The following is a 12,665-nucleotide window of genomic DNA, read 5'->3' on the forward strand; positions in this document are numbered from 1 at the left end:
ACGCAGAAATGATCAAGTTTTGTGTTTAGGTCAACTGGCAAGAAACATCAAACATATGGATACACGCAAAATTTAGACTACACAGCATTCGTGTTAATTTTTTACACATTGAAAATAGTCTTGCTTAGGGGTGTTCCGATAGGGGGACATTTGCTGAATCATATTGTGAACTCGCATAATCAAATACCAAAGGTGAAACTGTCTCGGGACCACCGTCCCGTCACTGTCGTTCCTTCAATTGCGGCTGCATTTAACCAGCTCAATGAGGGCCAGTTTGCGCTATTTTTTCACTCCCGAGTCGTGAGGGAAATTCGGTTGATTTCACCTCGATTCCTATTTTAGCTCGGCTTGCATAGAAGTTTCCGTCCCCTTCGTTCGGTAGGAAGTTGATACAGTAGTTTTTCGGTAACTGGGCGTTGTTTAACTGGGCGCTCGAAAACTGGGCCGTTGCCCAATGGAGCACCCGCAGTCGAGCAGTTTTTGACAGTTCGCTCCATGAGAAATACAATCAAACCCCGATGGTTTGACACCAACTGTTGTCAAACGAACGGGGTCACTTTTTAGTTTGACACCCTTTTTACATGGAGTTCACATACACTACCAAACGCTTGTTTTAATAGTGTGCGTGAGCGCCGTGTAAAAAGTGACAGTTCGTCACTTTTTAGTTTGACTTTGACCAACCAACGGGGTACAAACTAAAAAAGTGTCAAACGAAAAAGTGACCAACCACCGGGGGTTGAGTGTACATTGTAGAAAAAAGCAAAAACTGCTCGAATGGAAGTGCTCCATTAAAAAGCTGATAAACGTAAAAAAAACCAAAACAAACTGAAATCACCGAGGGGTTAATGGATGCAAAAATCATGTTAAAAAAAACACTTTTTTAAACTTTTACCTAATAACAAGTGACAATTCGATGCCAACATTTCAAAAAGCATCATGTACAAACTATGCGTTTTGAGAAAAACGCATTTGAATGTTGAGCATCCATTTTCAATTCCCATTTTAATATAAAAGCAAAAATAAAATGTTCTAATGATAAAAAAACGATGAAAAACGTTGCTTTTATTGATACTTGATCATCCAAATTCAATAAAACATCATTTCCGTAATTTTATTTTAGAAAAACAAACATAACTTCTTTTGAAATCACCAACGTCTATATCACCCTGCTGTCATTGAGGGGGACGCTTTGTTATGATTCGTTTTTCTTCGCCGAATGTACATGGCGCTTTGTTCATGTTGCTTTTTTTTTCGTCACGAGGTTCATGTAGTCTTTTGTTTGACAGGTTGACAGGGCTATATAAACAGGGACTGCTGATGGCAGAGATTTTGTTTATGTTACTTTATTTAAAATCATGATTAAACAGACTTTACTGAAGTAACTTTTGCTCATTTTTGGTGGAGAGGTAGCTTATAAGGAGTACTTTCAGAATATGCAATAACTCAGAAAGTGTCAAAATGTACATGATGCCTTTTGAAATGTTACCGTCGAATTAAAGAAATCGACGGCAACATTTCAAAAGGCATCATGTACAATTTAACACTCTAGTTTATTGCATATTCTGAAAGTACTCCTAATAAGCTACCTCTCCACCAAAAATGAGCAAAAGTTACTTCAGTAAAGTCTGATTAATAATGATTTTAAATAAAGTAACATAAACAAAATCTCTGCCATCAGCAGTCCCTGTTTATATAGCCCTGTCAACCTGTCAAACAAAAGACTACATGAACCTCGTGACGATTAAATGGCCTCAGGCCCACGAAATTGATCACAAAAGAGTTGTCTTGCCTAATTTTAAGGAAATCATGAGGAAATTTGGACCAGAAATAAGGTATTCGAACACATCGAAATGGTACGATCATAGAGTTATCTACGTGCGCATGTATTGCGTGTACGTACACGAAAAAGATTGAGGTTAAATGTTGTGGTTAAATGTTGTACCCGCCAGCAAAACAAATGGGGTGCTAGTGTGCGTGAGCTCGGGCTTAGGTAACTCTATGCACCATTGTGTGTGTGTGTGTGTGTGTGTGTGTGTGTGTGTGTGTGTGCTCCGATCAAATACCCGCTAACCAGTAGCGAATTTAAGGAAAAGTATAATTTGTATCAGACTTTGTATATGCCGAATATTGATACAAATTTCTCAGTCCCGGGTATTAGGTGGTGATAGCCCTCGCGCTGCTTCCAACGACCCATTTCAGAATGGCAGAGATCCTTGCGGTCCAATTCCGAGGTCGCCGGTCCAATTCATGCACCATTATAATCGAAAATTTACCAGAATTACCACCTGCACCTTTTTGTTTACCAATCCTAAGGACGTTGGTTCGAACCCCGCCTCGAGTGAGTTTGATTTTTTGTTCGTATTCAGCATTCCAAGTTTGAGATTAGCCAAAACAGCTTCTACCCTAGATTGACTTGACTTCCAGAGCAACATTTGAAAGGGGCGGTACGACATTGCTCTTACGGCTTTTCATTACAATCGTTTAAATGGGACGAAAGGCCGTAAGAGCAATGTCGTACCGCCCCTTTCAAATGTTGCTCCAGACTTGTTTCGAATAATATATGAGAGTTTGTGTTAAACTAGAGGTGGGCAAAAAAAGAGCGAGCCGCTCAAAGAGCCGGTTCACTGAAAAGAGCGAATGAACCGTGGCTCACAAAAAAAGAACCACGGTTCTTTTTTAATCTCCGGTCTTTTGAAAGAACCGTTTCAAGATGGCATGATTTTTGATAAAAATATAATTGATTTAATTTCCAAAAAAAATAGTATTAAATTTGTTTTTGAGAATTGGAAATGCAATTTCAAAAATTTCAATGCTGCAAAAGTAAATGATTTGTTAAAATCTTACCAAACTTTACTAAATACTGAATATTTTATCGATTCAATCAGAATGTAGAAAAAGTATTTTTTTCCAAATAAAATATTAGCATTATTTCAATTCATGTAGAAATAAATAAAATTTTAAAATTACAAGCAATTTTTCCGGCATCCTAGATTTAAGTTTGGTAGCCATTCTATTACTCGAATGTGTAGGTTCGAGTAGAAATCTTGACATGAAGACCACCAAGACCTATGGTTTTCAAGGGCATATTCTCGTTTTCAGTTTTATTTATTTTTATCAAATAATTTATAAAAGTCCAATGTGAAATAACTTATAAAATCACACGATTCTTAAAAAAAACCTTTTCATCCAAATTTTGAAAAAGAGCGAACGTTCAAAAGAGCGGCTCTTTTTAATGAGCGAACGAAAATGAGCGGCTCCTAAAGAAGAGCGATTTTGCCCACCTCTATGTTAAACAAATAAATATCAACGTGTACGAAAAGATAAATAAAAAGCTGACAGAAGTATTTTTATTTGAGTTGCTGCTAAAACATATATATCAATATTGATCTTCAGTAACTGTTTAACTTTTATTGACTAAGTTTTCTAAGTTGATAGAGTGTTAAATGATTAAATGAATCGAAGAATAATTAGCTGAAGTTAGCCAAAACACGATGAACGTTTGTAGAATTTGTTTGTGCGACGAAAGCGAAGCTTTCGATCGAATTCTCGTGGACATTTTCCAGCAGAGCAGTGAAGCACAGAACCGCAAGTTCTGCATCCCGGCCGCTCTACAAGCAATATGTGGAATAGAGGTAGTTCTTCCCGGTACTTTAAAGATCTGTTTTCATAAATTTTTCTGTTTAACTGCAGCTCTCAGAATCGGACACCAGTCCAAGACTAGTCTGCTTGGAGTGCCGATCTCGGCTCGAGGAAGCCTTCAACCTTAGGCAGCTTGCCCGGCGTTCTCACGAAACGCTGGCCGCCAAAAGCTTGATCGCGGAGGATGAAGCGGTCAAGGCAAAGCCGGAAGTCCCCGAGGTAAAGCTGGATCTGAGCGACGTGGACGATGAAGAGGAAGCTTCCCCGGATGAGGTGCTCATCTGCTGCGGCTGCAATTTTACGTGCGTTGACGAGCGGGAACTAATGGACCACTCGAAGCAGGTTCATTTCCCGGGGGCGCCCGTTGATCCACCGCGCAACAAAGCGTTGTGCATGGTTTGCTATTCGCTGTTTGCGAGCGAGCAGATTTTGGAAGCCCACTGGAGTGGGAAGATTGGGGGACGGGTGGTTCGGATTTGTCCCCGGTGCGAGTGCCGATTTGGGAGCAAGGAGCGCTATGAGGAGCACACGTGTAAGGGTGAGACGAGGGATTTGTTTCGGTGCTGTGGATGTGAGTTCCAAACCGGAAAAGAGAACAAGTACAAGTGGCACACCAAGGGCCACCGGGACGTCGAGCGGAAAACTCGGAACGAGGAGCTGGTGAAGTCGCATCCGATTCGGTGTTCCGTTTGTGCTGGGCGATTCAAGACGAAGGAGGAACTTACGAGGCATCGGGAGGATCATCGAAATCAAACGAAGAAAAGATCGAAAGTGGTTGTTGAGGAATCGGTGGATTTGGAGCTTGCGTGCTGTGGGTGCTTCAAGGTTTACAAGACTGTTGAGGAGGTGAAGGAACATCAGCAGCAAGTTCACGCACCGGAACGGGAAGCGGCGAGTGCAAATGGGTCTGAATGCGGAAACTGTTACAAGCGCTTCTTAAACGTGAGTCAACTCAAGAAACACACTATCGAATTGAGACGGAGATTTGCGTGCAGCAAGTGTCCGGCAATGCGCAATTCGATTCAGGACATGCTCCAGCATTTGGCTTCTCACGATGGGCCAAAGTCGTACTGGTGCTGTGGGTGTCGGTTGCACCGAGAGCGGTTCGATACGCCGGAAGAGCTTGAACGACACAGCCAGGAGATTCACGCCAACCAGCCCAGGTTTTACCACAAGGTGGACAACGTTGAGGAGGCGCGTCCGTTCGAGTGCAAGACCTGCTACCGGAGGTACCCGAGCGAAATGCGTCTGCGAGTGCACATGGTCGCAACGTACGAAGAGGAGAGTTTTGTGTGTGACACGTGCGGAAAGGCATTTTCCCGATTTCCAGCATTTGACACACACTTGGCCTTGCACAAAGAAGCTACCGATTATCCCTGCCCGATTTGTTCGAAAGCGTACAAGCACGAAAGACAGGCCCGAGGCTGTGAGCTGCGACACATAAAGCAAGCCACCGCGGAGTACGTGTGCAAGATTTGCGGCGGTAAATTTGCCAACAGTTCCAACCTGTACTCGCACATGATCTCCCACACGGAAGCAACCCGGTTCAGCTGCTCCATCTGCGGAATGCGTTTCAAGCGAAAAATGGGCCTCCGCTCGCACATGGTTTTACACGGAAGTACGCGTAACTTTGCCTGCCAGTACTGTCCGTCCCGGTTCCACACGGCAAGCACGCTGGAAAAACATATGATCCAACACACCGGCATCTTTCCGTACGAGTGCGATTTCCCGGGTTGTGGTCAGAAGATCCGCGCACGACTAAAATACATCCAACACATTGAGTCGCACGTGGACGATTCCGAGCGGCTGTTTGGCTGCCACCTGTGTGAGCAACGTTACAGCCGGGACCACTTTTTGTCCCAACACTTGAAGTACGCGCACCAGATCGAACCGCAGGACAAAAGTTGGAAGGCCAAATTCAATCGCCAAAGCCAGCCGGGGATTCGACGCACTTCGGGGCAGATTGAGGACGGAGAAGACGACGAGGAAATGACAGTTGAGTACATCGAGCAGGATATGGAATAAATTTGAACTCTGATTTAAACCTAAATGTTTTATTACTTCCGAAAGTGGTTATTACACATCCCCCGTAGAATCTTCTTCACCTGTGACTTCCTGCTGGATGAACTTTTTCTTCCACGTTCCGTCGTCCGCGGACCTGACGCGATGCACAAAGTACAGATGGTTCGCCAAAAAGTGGTCCCGGCTGAAGCGTAGCTCGCACATGGTGCACGCGTGAATTTGTTCCGCGGCGGTCGCGTGAGTCGTCTCGTAATGTTGCACGTACGATTGGCGTTTATTGTTCGGTTTGCCGCACGCCTCGCATCGGTACGTTGCCTGGCCGGTGTGCCGTACCTCGTGGTTATCCCGGCCCGTCTCTCGCATGAACGTGGCCGAGCAATACCGGCAAGGATAGCTCTGGTTGGGGGCGTGCGTCAGCATGTGCTTTCGAAGACTGGACGGATTTTTGAAGAACTCGTAACAGAGGTTGCACTGGTGCTGCTCTCTTCCTGGCGCCGATGAGGGTCGTGGATTGCGGGGGTTCTTTTTCCTTGCCACGCTGACCTCGCACTTGTGCGTTTCCAAAGTCTTTTTGTTTATAAACTTTTTAGGACAATATGGACATTCGTGAACGACGATGCATTGATGGCTCTCGAGCGCTTTGTTGTCGGGGAATTTTGCGGAACATTTGTCGCACGTTTTAGCGGCGTCAATCCGTTGGCGTTTACGCTCCGGTGGTCCAGGGAGCTTCCTGGGTTGATTCGTCGCCACAGGCGTAGTATCATCCTTCTGATAGGGAAGTCGTTCGTGGTGCTGCCTCTTTCGCAGCGTTTCAAACCGGGCGTAGCAAACGGCACACTGATAACCGCCCTCCCCAGGAGGTCCCTCCTCACGTGCAGCATGTTTATGGAACAATGTGTGCGTGGCCAACTCAATCTGGCTATCCGACCGGAACTCGCAACCGCAACACCTGTACTGTCGATCCTTGTGAAACTGCCCAATGTGCACCTCCAGCGTATCCTCGCTGAAGAAGTTACACCGGCAGTAGCTACAACCCCGCAGCGTCCTCACGTGAGGGAACTTCTCCCGATGCTCCATAACTTCAGCTTCTTCTGCAAAAACAACCCAGCACACGCTGCACCGCGTCTTCCCGCTCATCATAACATCCAGCTTCTTTGGACAATGCACCTGAATCGAGTGCTTCTTCAGCGCCACTTCACTCTCAAATTCCCCCTCGTCGTCGCACCCGCAGCACCGAAACACGGTGGCGGATACCTCGCACGAAACAGAGTCCTCGTCCTCCGGCTTTACATCCGAACGCATCTCCGAGAACTCGATGTACTCGAACGGCGGAACCGTTGGGAGTTCCTTTGGTGGGGTGACCTGATGCCTCCTGGAGCTACTAAGCGTTTGCTGGGATCGTAGGGACAGCAACCGTAGGAAGAATGCATTCCGGAGCCGGGGAAGGCACACCGTGCAGATCAGTTGGGGGAAGTTGTCATTCGTTGAAACCTGAATTGAGCAAATTTGTTGGAGACTCTCGACGATTGAAAACTGCAAAAGAAAATAAAAATTAAAAACACTATTTAAAAAATTCAAACGAATAAACTCACCCCTCTTTCTTCGCTGAAAATGTCGATAAGCGCACGGTCAAGCTCGGAATCTTCCGCTTGAAGGCAAACGCGACAAATTTGGCTAACATTCAAGTCGCTTCCGGCGTTGTCCATTGTATTTTACAGCCGGGATTACCGGTTAGAACTTCCCAAATTGTTAAACTGAAAAAATAATCAGAAGCTCTCGTTAATGTGAATTCTAGAGTAAATTTTCAAAAGGTCCTATGTGCAAAAACCTCAATCTAAGTAAATTGATGTCAAAGTTTTGCTGGACAGTTTTAAATCCCATTTAAACAAGGTTGGGTATTTTTCAATTCTAAAAACGCACAAATGGACCTAGAATGATGCTTTTTAAGTGTACTTAACGGGAACTATCAAAAATTTAGTTTAAACTTATTTCTGAATAACTTTGTTTCATACGACCTTTTAGTGCACATAGGACACGCTTCATAGAACTTTTTTTGCAGATAGGATCAACCACATTGGAGCAAATATGTGCAGCATTGCACATAGGATCTTTCTGAACTTAATTTAAATCTTTATTTAAAAAGAACAACTTTTTCATGATAATTATGATTACCCAATCCTCGCGCAACGTGTAGGCAACAGCTGATCGAGACCATGAAATGTTTCAATGCTTTCCAGCGCGAGAGAGAGAAACCGTTACGAGAACAAATCGACCAATCACAGAACTCGTCGGCATCTGCCGGATAGGTGCTTACAAAACATCCTATCCGACAATGTAAACAAAGTTTAACTGAGTGCGCATAGAACTTTTCTGGTTTTTTTTTAATTTTCAATTGTTTTTTTGCTTTTTTGCGTTTTTGATTCAATCCTGTCGTAAGCGGTTCAGGTGAGTTTTTTCAAGTATGCAGTACAGTGGCAGCTTATAATTTGTGTGTTTTTTTGCGTTTAATTTGTATTACAGATCTGGTCAGAAAACAAGCAAGCGTAAATCTTCACCGGAAGAAACCGGCCTACCTGGAAGCGGGCCAGCGCGGATTCCTTGTGACGTGCAACATGATCGAGCAAAACTAAACCCGGGACACGTACCGATCACAAACGAGTACGCCAACGATCTGTACGGGAAGGTGTGTGATTCTCCGCCTCCGACCAACGAACAACCTGTCGAAAAGGCCGCGGCAGAGCAAAAAAAAGACGAGGAGGGGGAGGACATTTCATTGCTTGTGGGAAAACAAGCCGAATCTGCCAAAATGGAGAAGAAAAAGTACCGGTTTGAGTCGGTAGTCATCGGGGCGAAAAAACATCTGCTTCATTAAGACGGGCTGAAAATTCGACGGAATTGGCGCTCAAGATTCTGCAGGACGCGGCCGGAACCAAGAAATATTGTGCGGCTAGTTTCAATCACCAAGGCCAACCTGAAGGACATTATGGACGGCGCCGGCAAGCTGTCCTGTACTTGTGAAGGAACCGAAAACGTTCGCGGTCACTTTCAACCGATGATCAACAACGGACTGGAACGCGAGATCGTTACCAACGCGCTCGGGGATCGTAGAAGTGACCAAACGGTTGATGCTGATTAGCATTGTGCCGCAGTATTCGAACTGATAGAAATTTGCACCCGACAGGACGAGGACGCCAAGTCGCAGGAATCGACCGAGGAGCAGAATGGATAGGAGTCTGGCGAGAAGGTCGCTGGCGATGAGGAGATAAAGGTTGAAGAGAAGCAAAGTGCAACTAACGGCAAGGAAGGTACGCAGAAGGAAGCGGAAGCGGCTGTACTAGCAGAGGATGTCCAAAAGCCAGAAGATGTTGCCCGAGGGAAGAGGAGGAAGATTGATGATTTTTTGACCGTATTATTCATACCGTTTGGATTTGCAAAATAAAAAACTGAATTCGTTGACTCTAACTACTTTAAATATATTTTTCAATTTTCGTGTTGTCGCATATTGGACAAGTCGAGGAAATTCTGGAGCAACATTTGAAAAGGGCGCATAAGCATTTTGACAGCCAGGACGGTTTTGCAAATTCTGAGCCAACAGGTAACTATTTAACAAAACTGGTAGTGTTGAAAGGTAGCTGGGAAGGCCAGCTACCGTTTTTCATTTCGAGTTTTGTGAAAAAGTTATTTGTTGGCTCGGAATTTGCAAAATTGTTCCAGCTGTCAAAATGCTTATCCGCCCTTTTCTCGTGTTGCTCCAGAAATATTATTTTACGTGGAAGCCGTGTGTGCCTACTTTTTCCGCGGATGACTAGATCAAAAGCAATGAGCTAGGGGTCAAATGGTAGCTCATGGTCATCAAGAGATCAGAATTCATCAGTTCGACGAACCGGGTTCAGTGTATCGGATCCGCCCGCAATTGGTCATCAGCTGTTACAACTTGTCGCTGAATGCTGCCAATTTACACATAGAACGTTCTGCAGTGTTCGTTGACGCAAAAGTTAGAATTTAGAAGGAGCGTTTTCAGCAGGGTGATCTGCTGTACGTTACTCAGCTGGTCTGGTTGGCGTTCCCCTGGAAGATAGAACACCAGCGCTTGAAACACGCGTGGCAAAAGCTAGACGACGGACATGACCGCGCATGTGTGTGTGGGTTCAACTTACACGCGATTGCTGCCTAAATGAAGTACTAAACATACAGGATTTTCTCAAACCAAATTTATTTATATTCTTGGTTTTGTTTTATTCAACACTCTCCCTCAACGCGCTATGTATCACTTAAACCATATGCTTGATCAGCTGATTGATCTTTTCCTTGCGGTTGCCAAAGTCTCCGTCTTCGACGTAGTGGTTGTACTTGCGCCATTCACCGGTCGGGGTGTTGAGGCTTGTACGCGGCACGCAGCTTCAGTCGATTACGAAGAAGTCCGTAGTTGGGATTCGGTTTTGTCGGTGCTTGACGAACTTAAGCAAGGGATAGCCCTAGGTGATGTCGGGGCGGTGATACGCAGCAAGTTCTTGGTGACTTTGTTCAGCTTGATAATGATACCACAGATACGCATGACGAAGGCAACCTTCGGCTCGCCCGGAATGTAGATGTTTCCGGCCTTCTTAACCTCGCGTGCCTTGTCCACCACCTCATGCTCCATCCGGGCATACTTCTTGGTGTACTTGGCCGCGCGCAGCAGGTTCTACCTAACGCGAAGTAGCTTGACGGCCTGCAGCTGGCGGCGCAGATTTTCCGGGTGGGCCAACAACTTAGCCTTCGTTGCCTTCAGCTTGGATTCTGGCACCGCCGGGAGTTTTAGGGATTCCTTGGAACGTAGACGATTGCCCGCTTCCAACACTTCGGTCACCGTGAAAGGCGGAAATTTCGTTCGGAATGTGCTGTCTTTGGAGGTGTGAGTTTAGCAATTGTTCACAGTAGGAAAATATCGAGGAACTTACCAACTAGCGGTACGATCAGCGTAACATCAAGAATGAAAGTCGGTCTGACAGCGGACGCAAAACACACGTAGTCCAAACTGATGAATGATGTCACTAAACTCCGCCAGCAACACTGCTGAGTGCAGTGAAACATCAGCAGGTAATTTCGCACCTGTACAGCACCCGCGAACAAAAGCTGGAGACGGCAACTTCCGGATAAGTATCTTGTTCGAGTTATGCTTGTGTTGGGATTTAAAACTAGGCTACGGTTCCGTGCCGAACATAATGAGGCGATTTAAAAACCCCCGGTGGAGCACACCTCGACACTTCTGAGAAAAAATAAACAAACAGAAAATAATGATCACTCTCACTTTACAACCTGTTAAAACTCTCTCCAAATCACTCCACTCCTTCAAAAAAAAAAAAATGACTTATCTATTTTATGAAGACTTACCTCCATCAATGGAAAATCGCATTTAAAAACAACAAAAAACTAAACCGTGCAAAACGACCTATATGCACAAATGTTATGATTTTTTATGCTGCCTTGTTGGTGTTATGCTCCCAAGTTTTTGGGTGGCGTATCTGTCAAATTCGAGAGAGTGCAGATAGGTTGAATTGAACTTCTCTCTTTTGCTTTGACAGCATTGAAACATTTCATGCTCTCTCCCAGCTGATGACTACACGTTGTGCGTGGATTGTACAAACATGAAGATTGTAAAATATTTATGTTTTAGAATTTTATTAAAAAACGACTTATACATATTTTCAAATAAACTCAATAAACATGTACATAGGTCATTTTGATATGAGCGTATGTGCATCAGCATTAAAAAATTATATTAATGTTCCATAGGTTGATTTGCTACGGTTCTATGTGCACGTTTCACTCGATTGCACATAGGACTCCCGTGTGGTAAAACGACCTATATTTATTTGGTGTAGAATTTATTAAGAATGCTTTTAGGTTGTTTTGTATTTTATCAATAACTTTAAAAATAAAAGGCTTTGAAGAAATTGGATCAGCAGTGAGTGTAGTTTCCAGCTTGCAGAATGTAATGCAATAAATAACTCAGTTTGTTTACTTTTGTCGCATAGGACCTTTTGAAAATTTACTCTAGAATTTTAGTATTTTTAATGTTGTTTTGTTTGACGTTTATCAAAAAGCGCTAATTCAAGCAAAACAATATAAAAGGACCAAAGTCAAAAATGTAAACAAACCAGATTTTCCGGCGTTGTCCATGGTATTTACCGGTTAGAACTTCCCAAATTGGGTACTAAAGTCCTATGTAAATTTTTATGTACAACGGTAAAAAACACAATTGGGTACTAAAGCCCTATGTCAATTTTTATGTACAACGGTAAAAAACACGATTAAAAACCATTTCTGATCACTTTTTTTCATTTTAATGCAAAAATTTTTTTTGACAAGACAACATTTTTTCGATGGATCAACTATGGTCCCCTTGGAACGAACTGTCAAGTAGGAGCTTTTCTGTCAAGAAGGACCGCGAGGTTAATTTTTCAAAATTAATTTAAAAATCCATTTTAAACTCTTTGTGGTCGTACAAAGGGTCATTGTACTCAGAAAAATAAGCTTTATCGCTGTAAACAATAATATCAGCAATCTAAGCTTCATTTTAGGACCCAATTGAAAACCATTTCTGATCACTTTTTTTCATTTTAATGCAAAAATTTTTTTTGACAAGACAACATTTTTTCGATGGATCAACTATGGTCCCCTTGGAACGAACTGTCAAGTAGGAGCTTTTCTGTCAAGAAGGACCGCGAGGTTAATTTTTCAAAATTGATTTAAAAATCCATTTTAAACTCTTTGTGGTCGTACAAAGGGTCATTGCACTCAGAAAAATAAGCTTTATCGCTGTAAACAATAATATCAGCAATCTAAGCTTCATTTTAGGACCCAATTGTTAAACTTAAAAAAAATAATCAGAGGCTCTCGTTATTTGATTCAGCTGTTAGCCAAACAAATTTTGGTATTTTTAACGTTGTTTTGTTTGACGTTTATCAGCGCCGATTGGGTTACAGGTGACTTGCTTTGAACATTTTCAAGCAATTTTGTCA

The 12,665-nt window shown here is 43.5% G+C and overlaps 2 protein-coding genes and 1 pseudogene across 2 annotated transcripts; 1 reads left to right on the top strand and 2 right to left on the bottom strand.

The window, feature by feature from the left end:
• The first annotated feature begins 3,491 nt into the window (after positions 1-3,491).
• Positions 3,492-5,683, top strand: LOC120424500 (zinc finger protein 26-like). Its single transcript, XM_039588654.1, has 2 exons — positions 3,492-3,632; positions 3,691-5,683. The coding sequence occupies exons 1-2, from the start codon at positions 3,492-3,494 to the stop codon at positions 5,662-5,664; spliced, it is 2,115 nt and encodes a 704-aa protein (XP_039444588.1). The 3' UTR covers positions 5,665-5,683.
• LOC120425402 (zinc finger protein 574-like) lies at positions 5,673-7,434 on the bottom strand. Its single transcript, XM_039589920.2, has 2 exons — positions 7,254-7,434; positions 5,673-7,194 (listed from the first exon to the last, which is right to left on the bottom strand). Exons 1-2 carry the CDS (start codon positions 7,365-7,367, stop codon positions 5,716-5,718), a joined length of 1,593 nt encoding a protein of 530 aa, XP_039445854.1. The 5' UTR covers positions 7,368-7,434; the 3' UTR covers positions 5,673-5,715.
• Positions 7,435-9,932: 2,498 nt separating this feature from the next.
• On the bottom strand, positions 9,933-10,734 carry LOC128093075 (60S ribosomal protein L7-like; annotated as a pseudogene).
• Positions 10,735-12,665: the final 1,931 nt, after the last annotated feature.

Source organism: Culex pipiens, chromosome 2, assembly GCF_016801865.2.
Source record: "Culex pipiens pallens isolate TS chromosome 2, TS_CPP_V2, whole genome shotgun sequence".
Taxonomy (NCBI): domain Eukaryota; kingdom Metazoa; phylum Arthropoda; class Insecta; order Diptera; family Culicidae; genus Culex; species Culex pipiens.

Excerpts from the sequence above, each read along its gene's own strand:
- LOC120425402 (XM_039589920.2), bottom strand. The coding sequence starts at position 7,367 with ATGGACAACGCCGGAAGCGACTTGAATGTTAGCCAAATTTGTCGCGTT. Across the intron at positions 7,195-7,253 it reads TTTTCAGCGAAGAAAGAGGG|TTTTCAATCGTCGAGAGTCT; the intron begins GTGAGTTTATTC and ends TTTCTTTTGCAG.
- LOC120424500 (XM_039588654.1), top strand. The coding sequence starts at position 3,492 with ATGAACGTTTGTAGAATTTGTTTGTGCGACGAAAGCGAAGCTTTCGAT. Across the intron at positions 3,633-3,690 it reads AAGCAATATGTGGAATAGAG|CTCTCAGAATCGGACACCAG; the intron begins GTAGTTCTTCCC and ends GTTTAACTGCAG.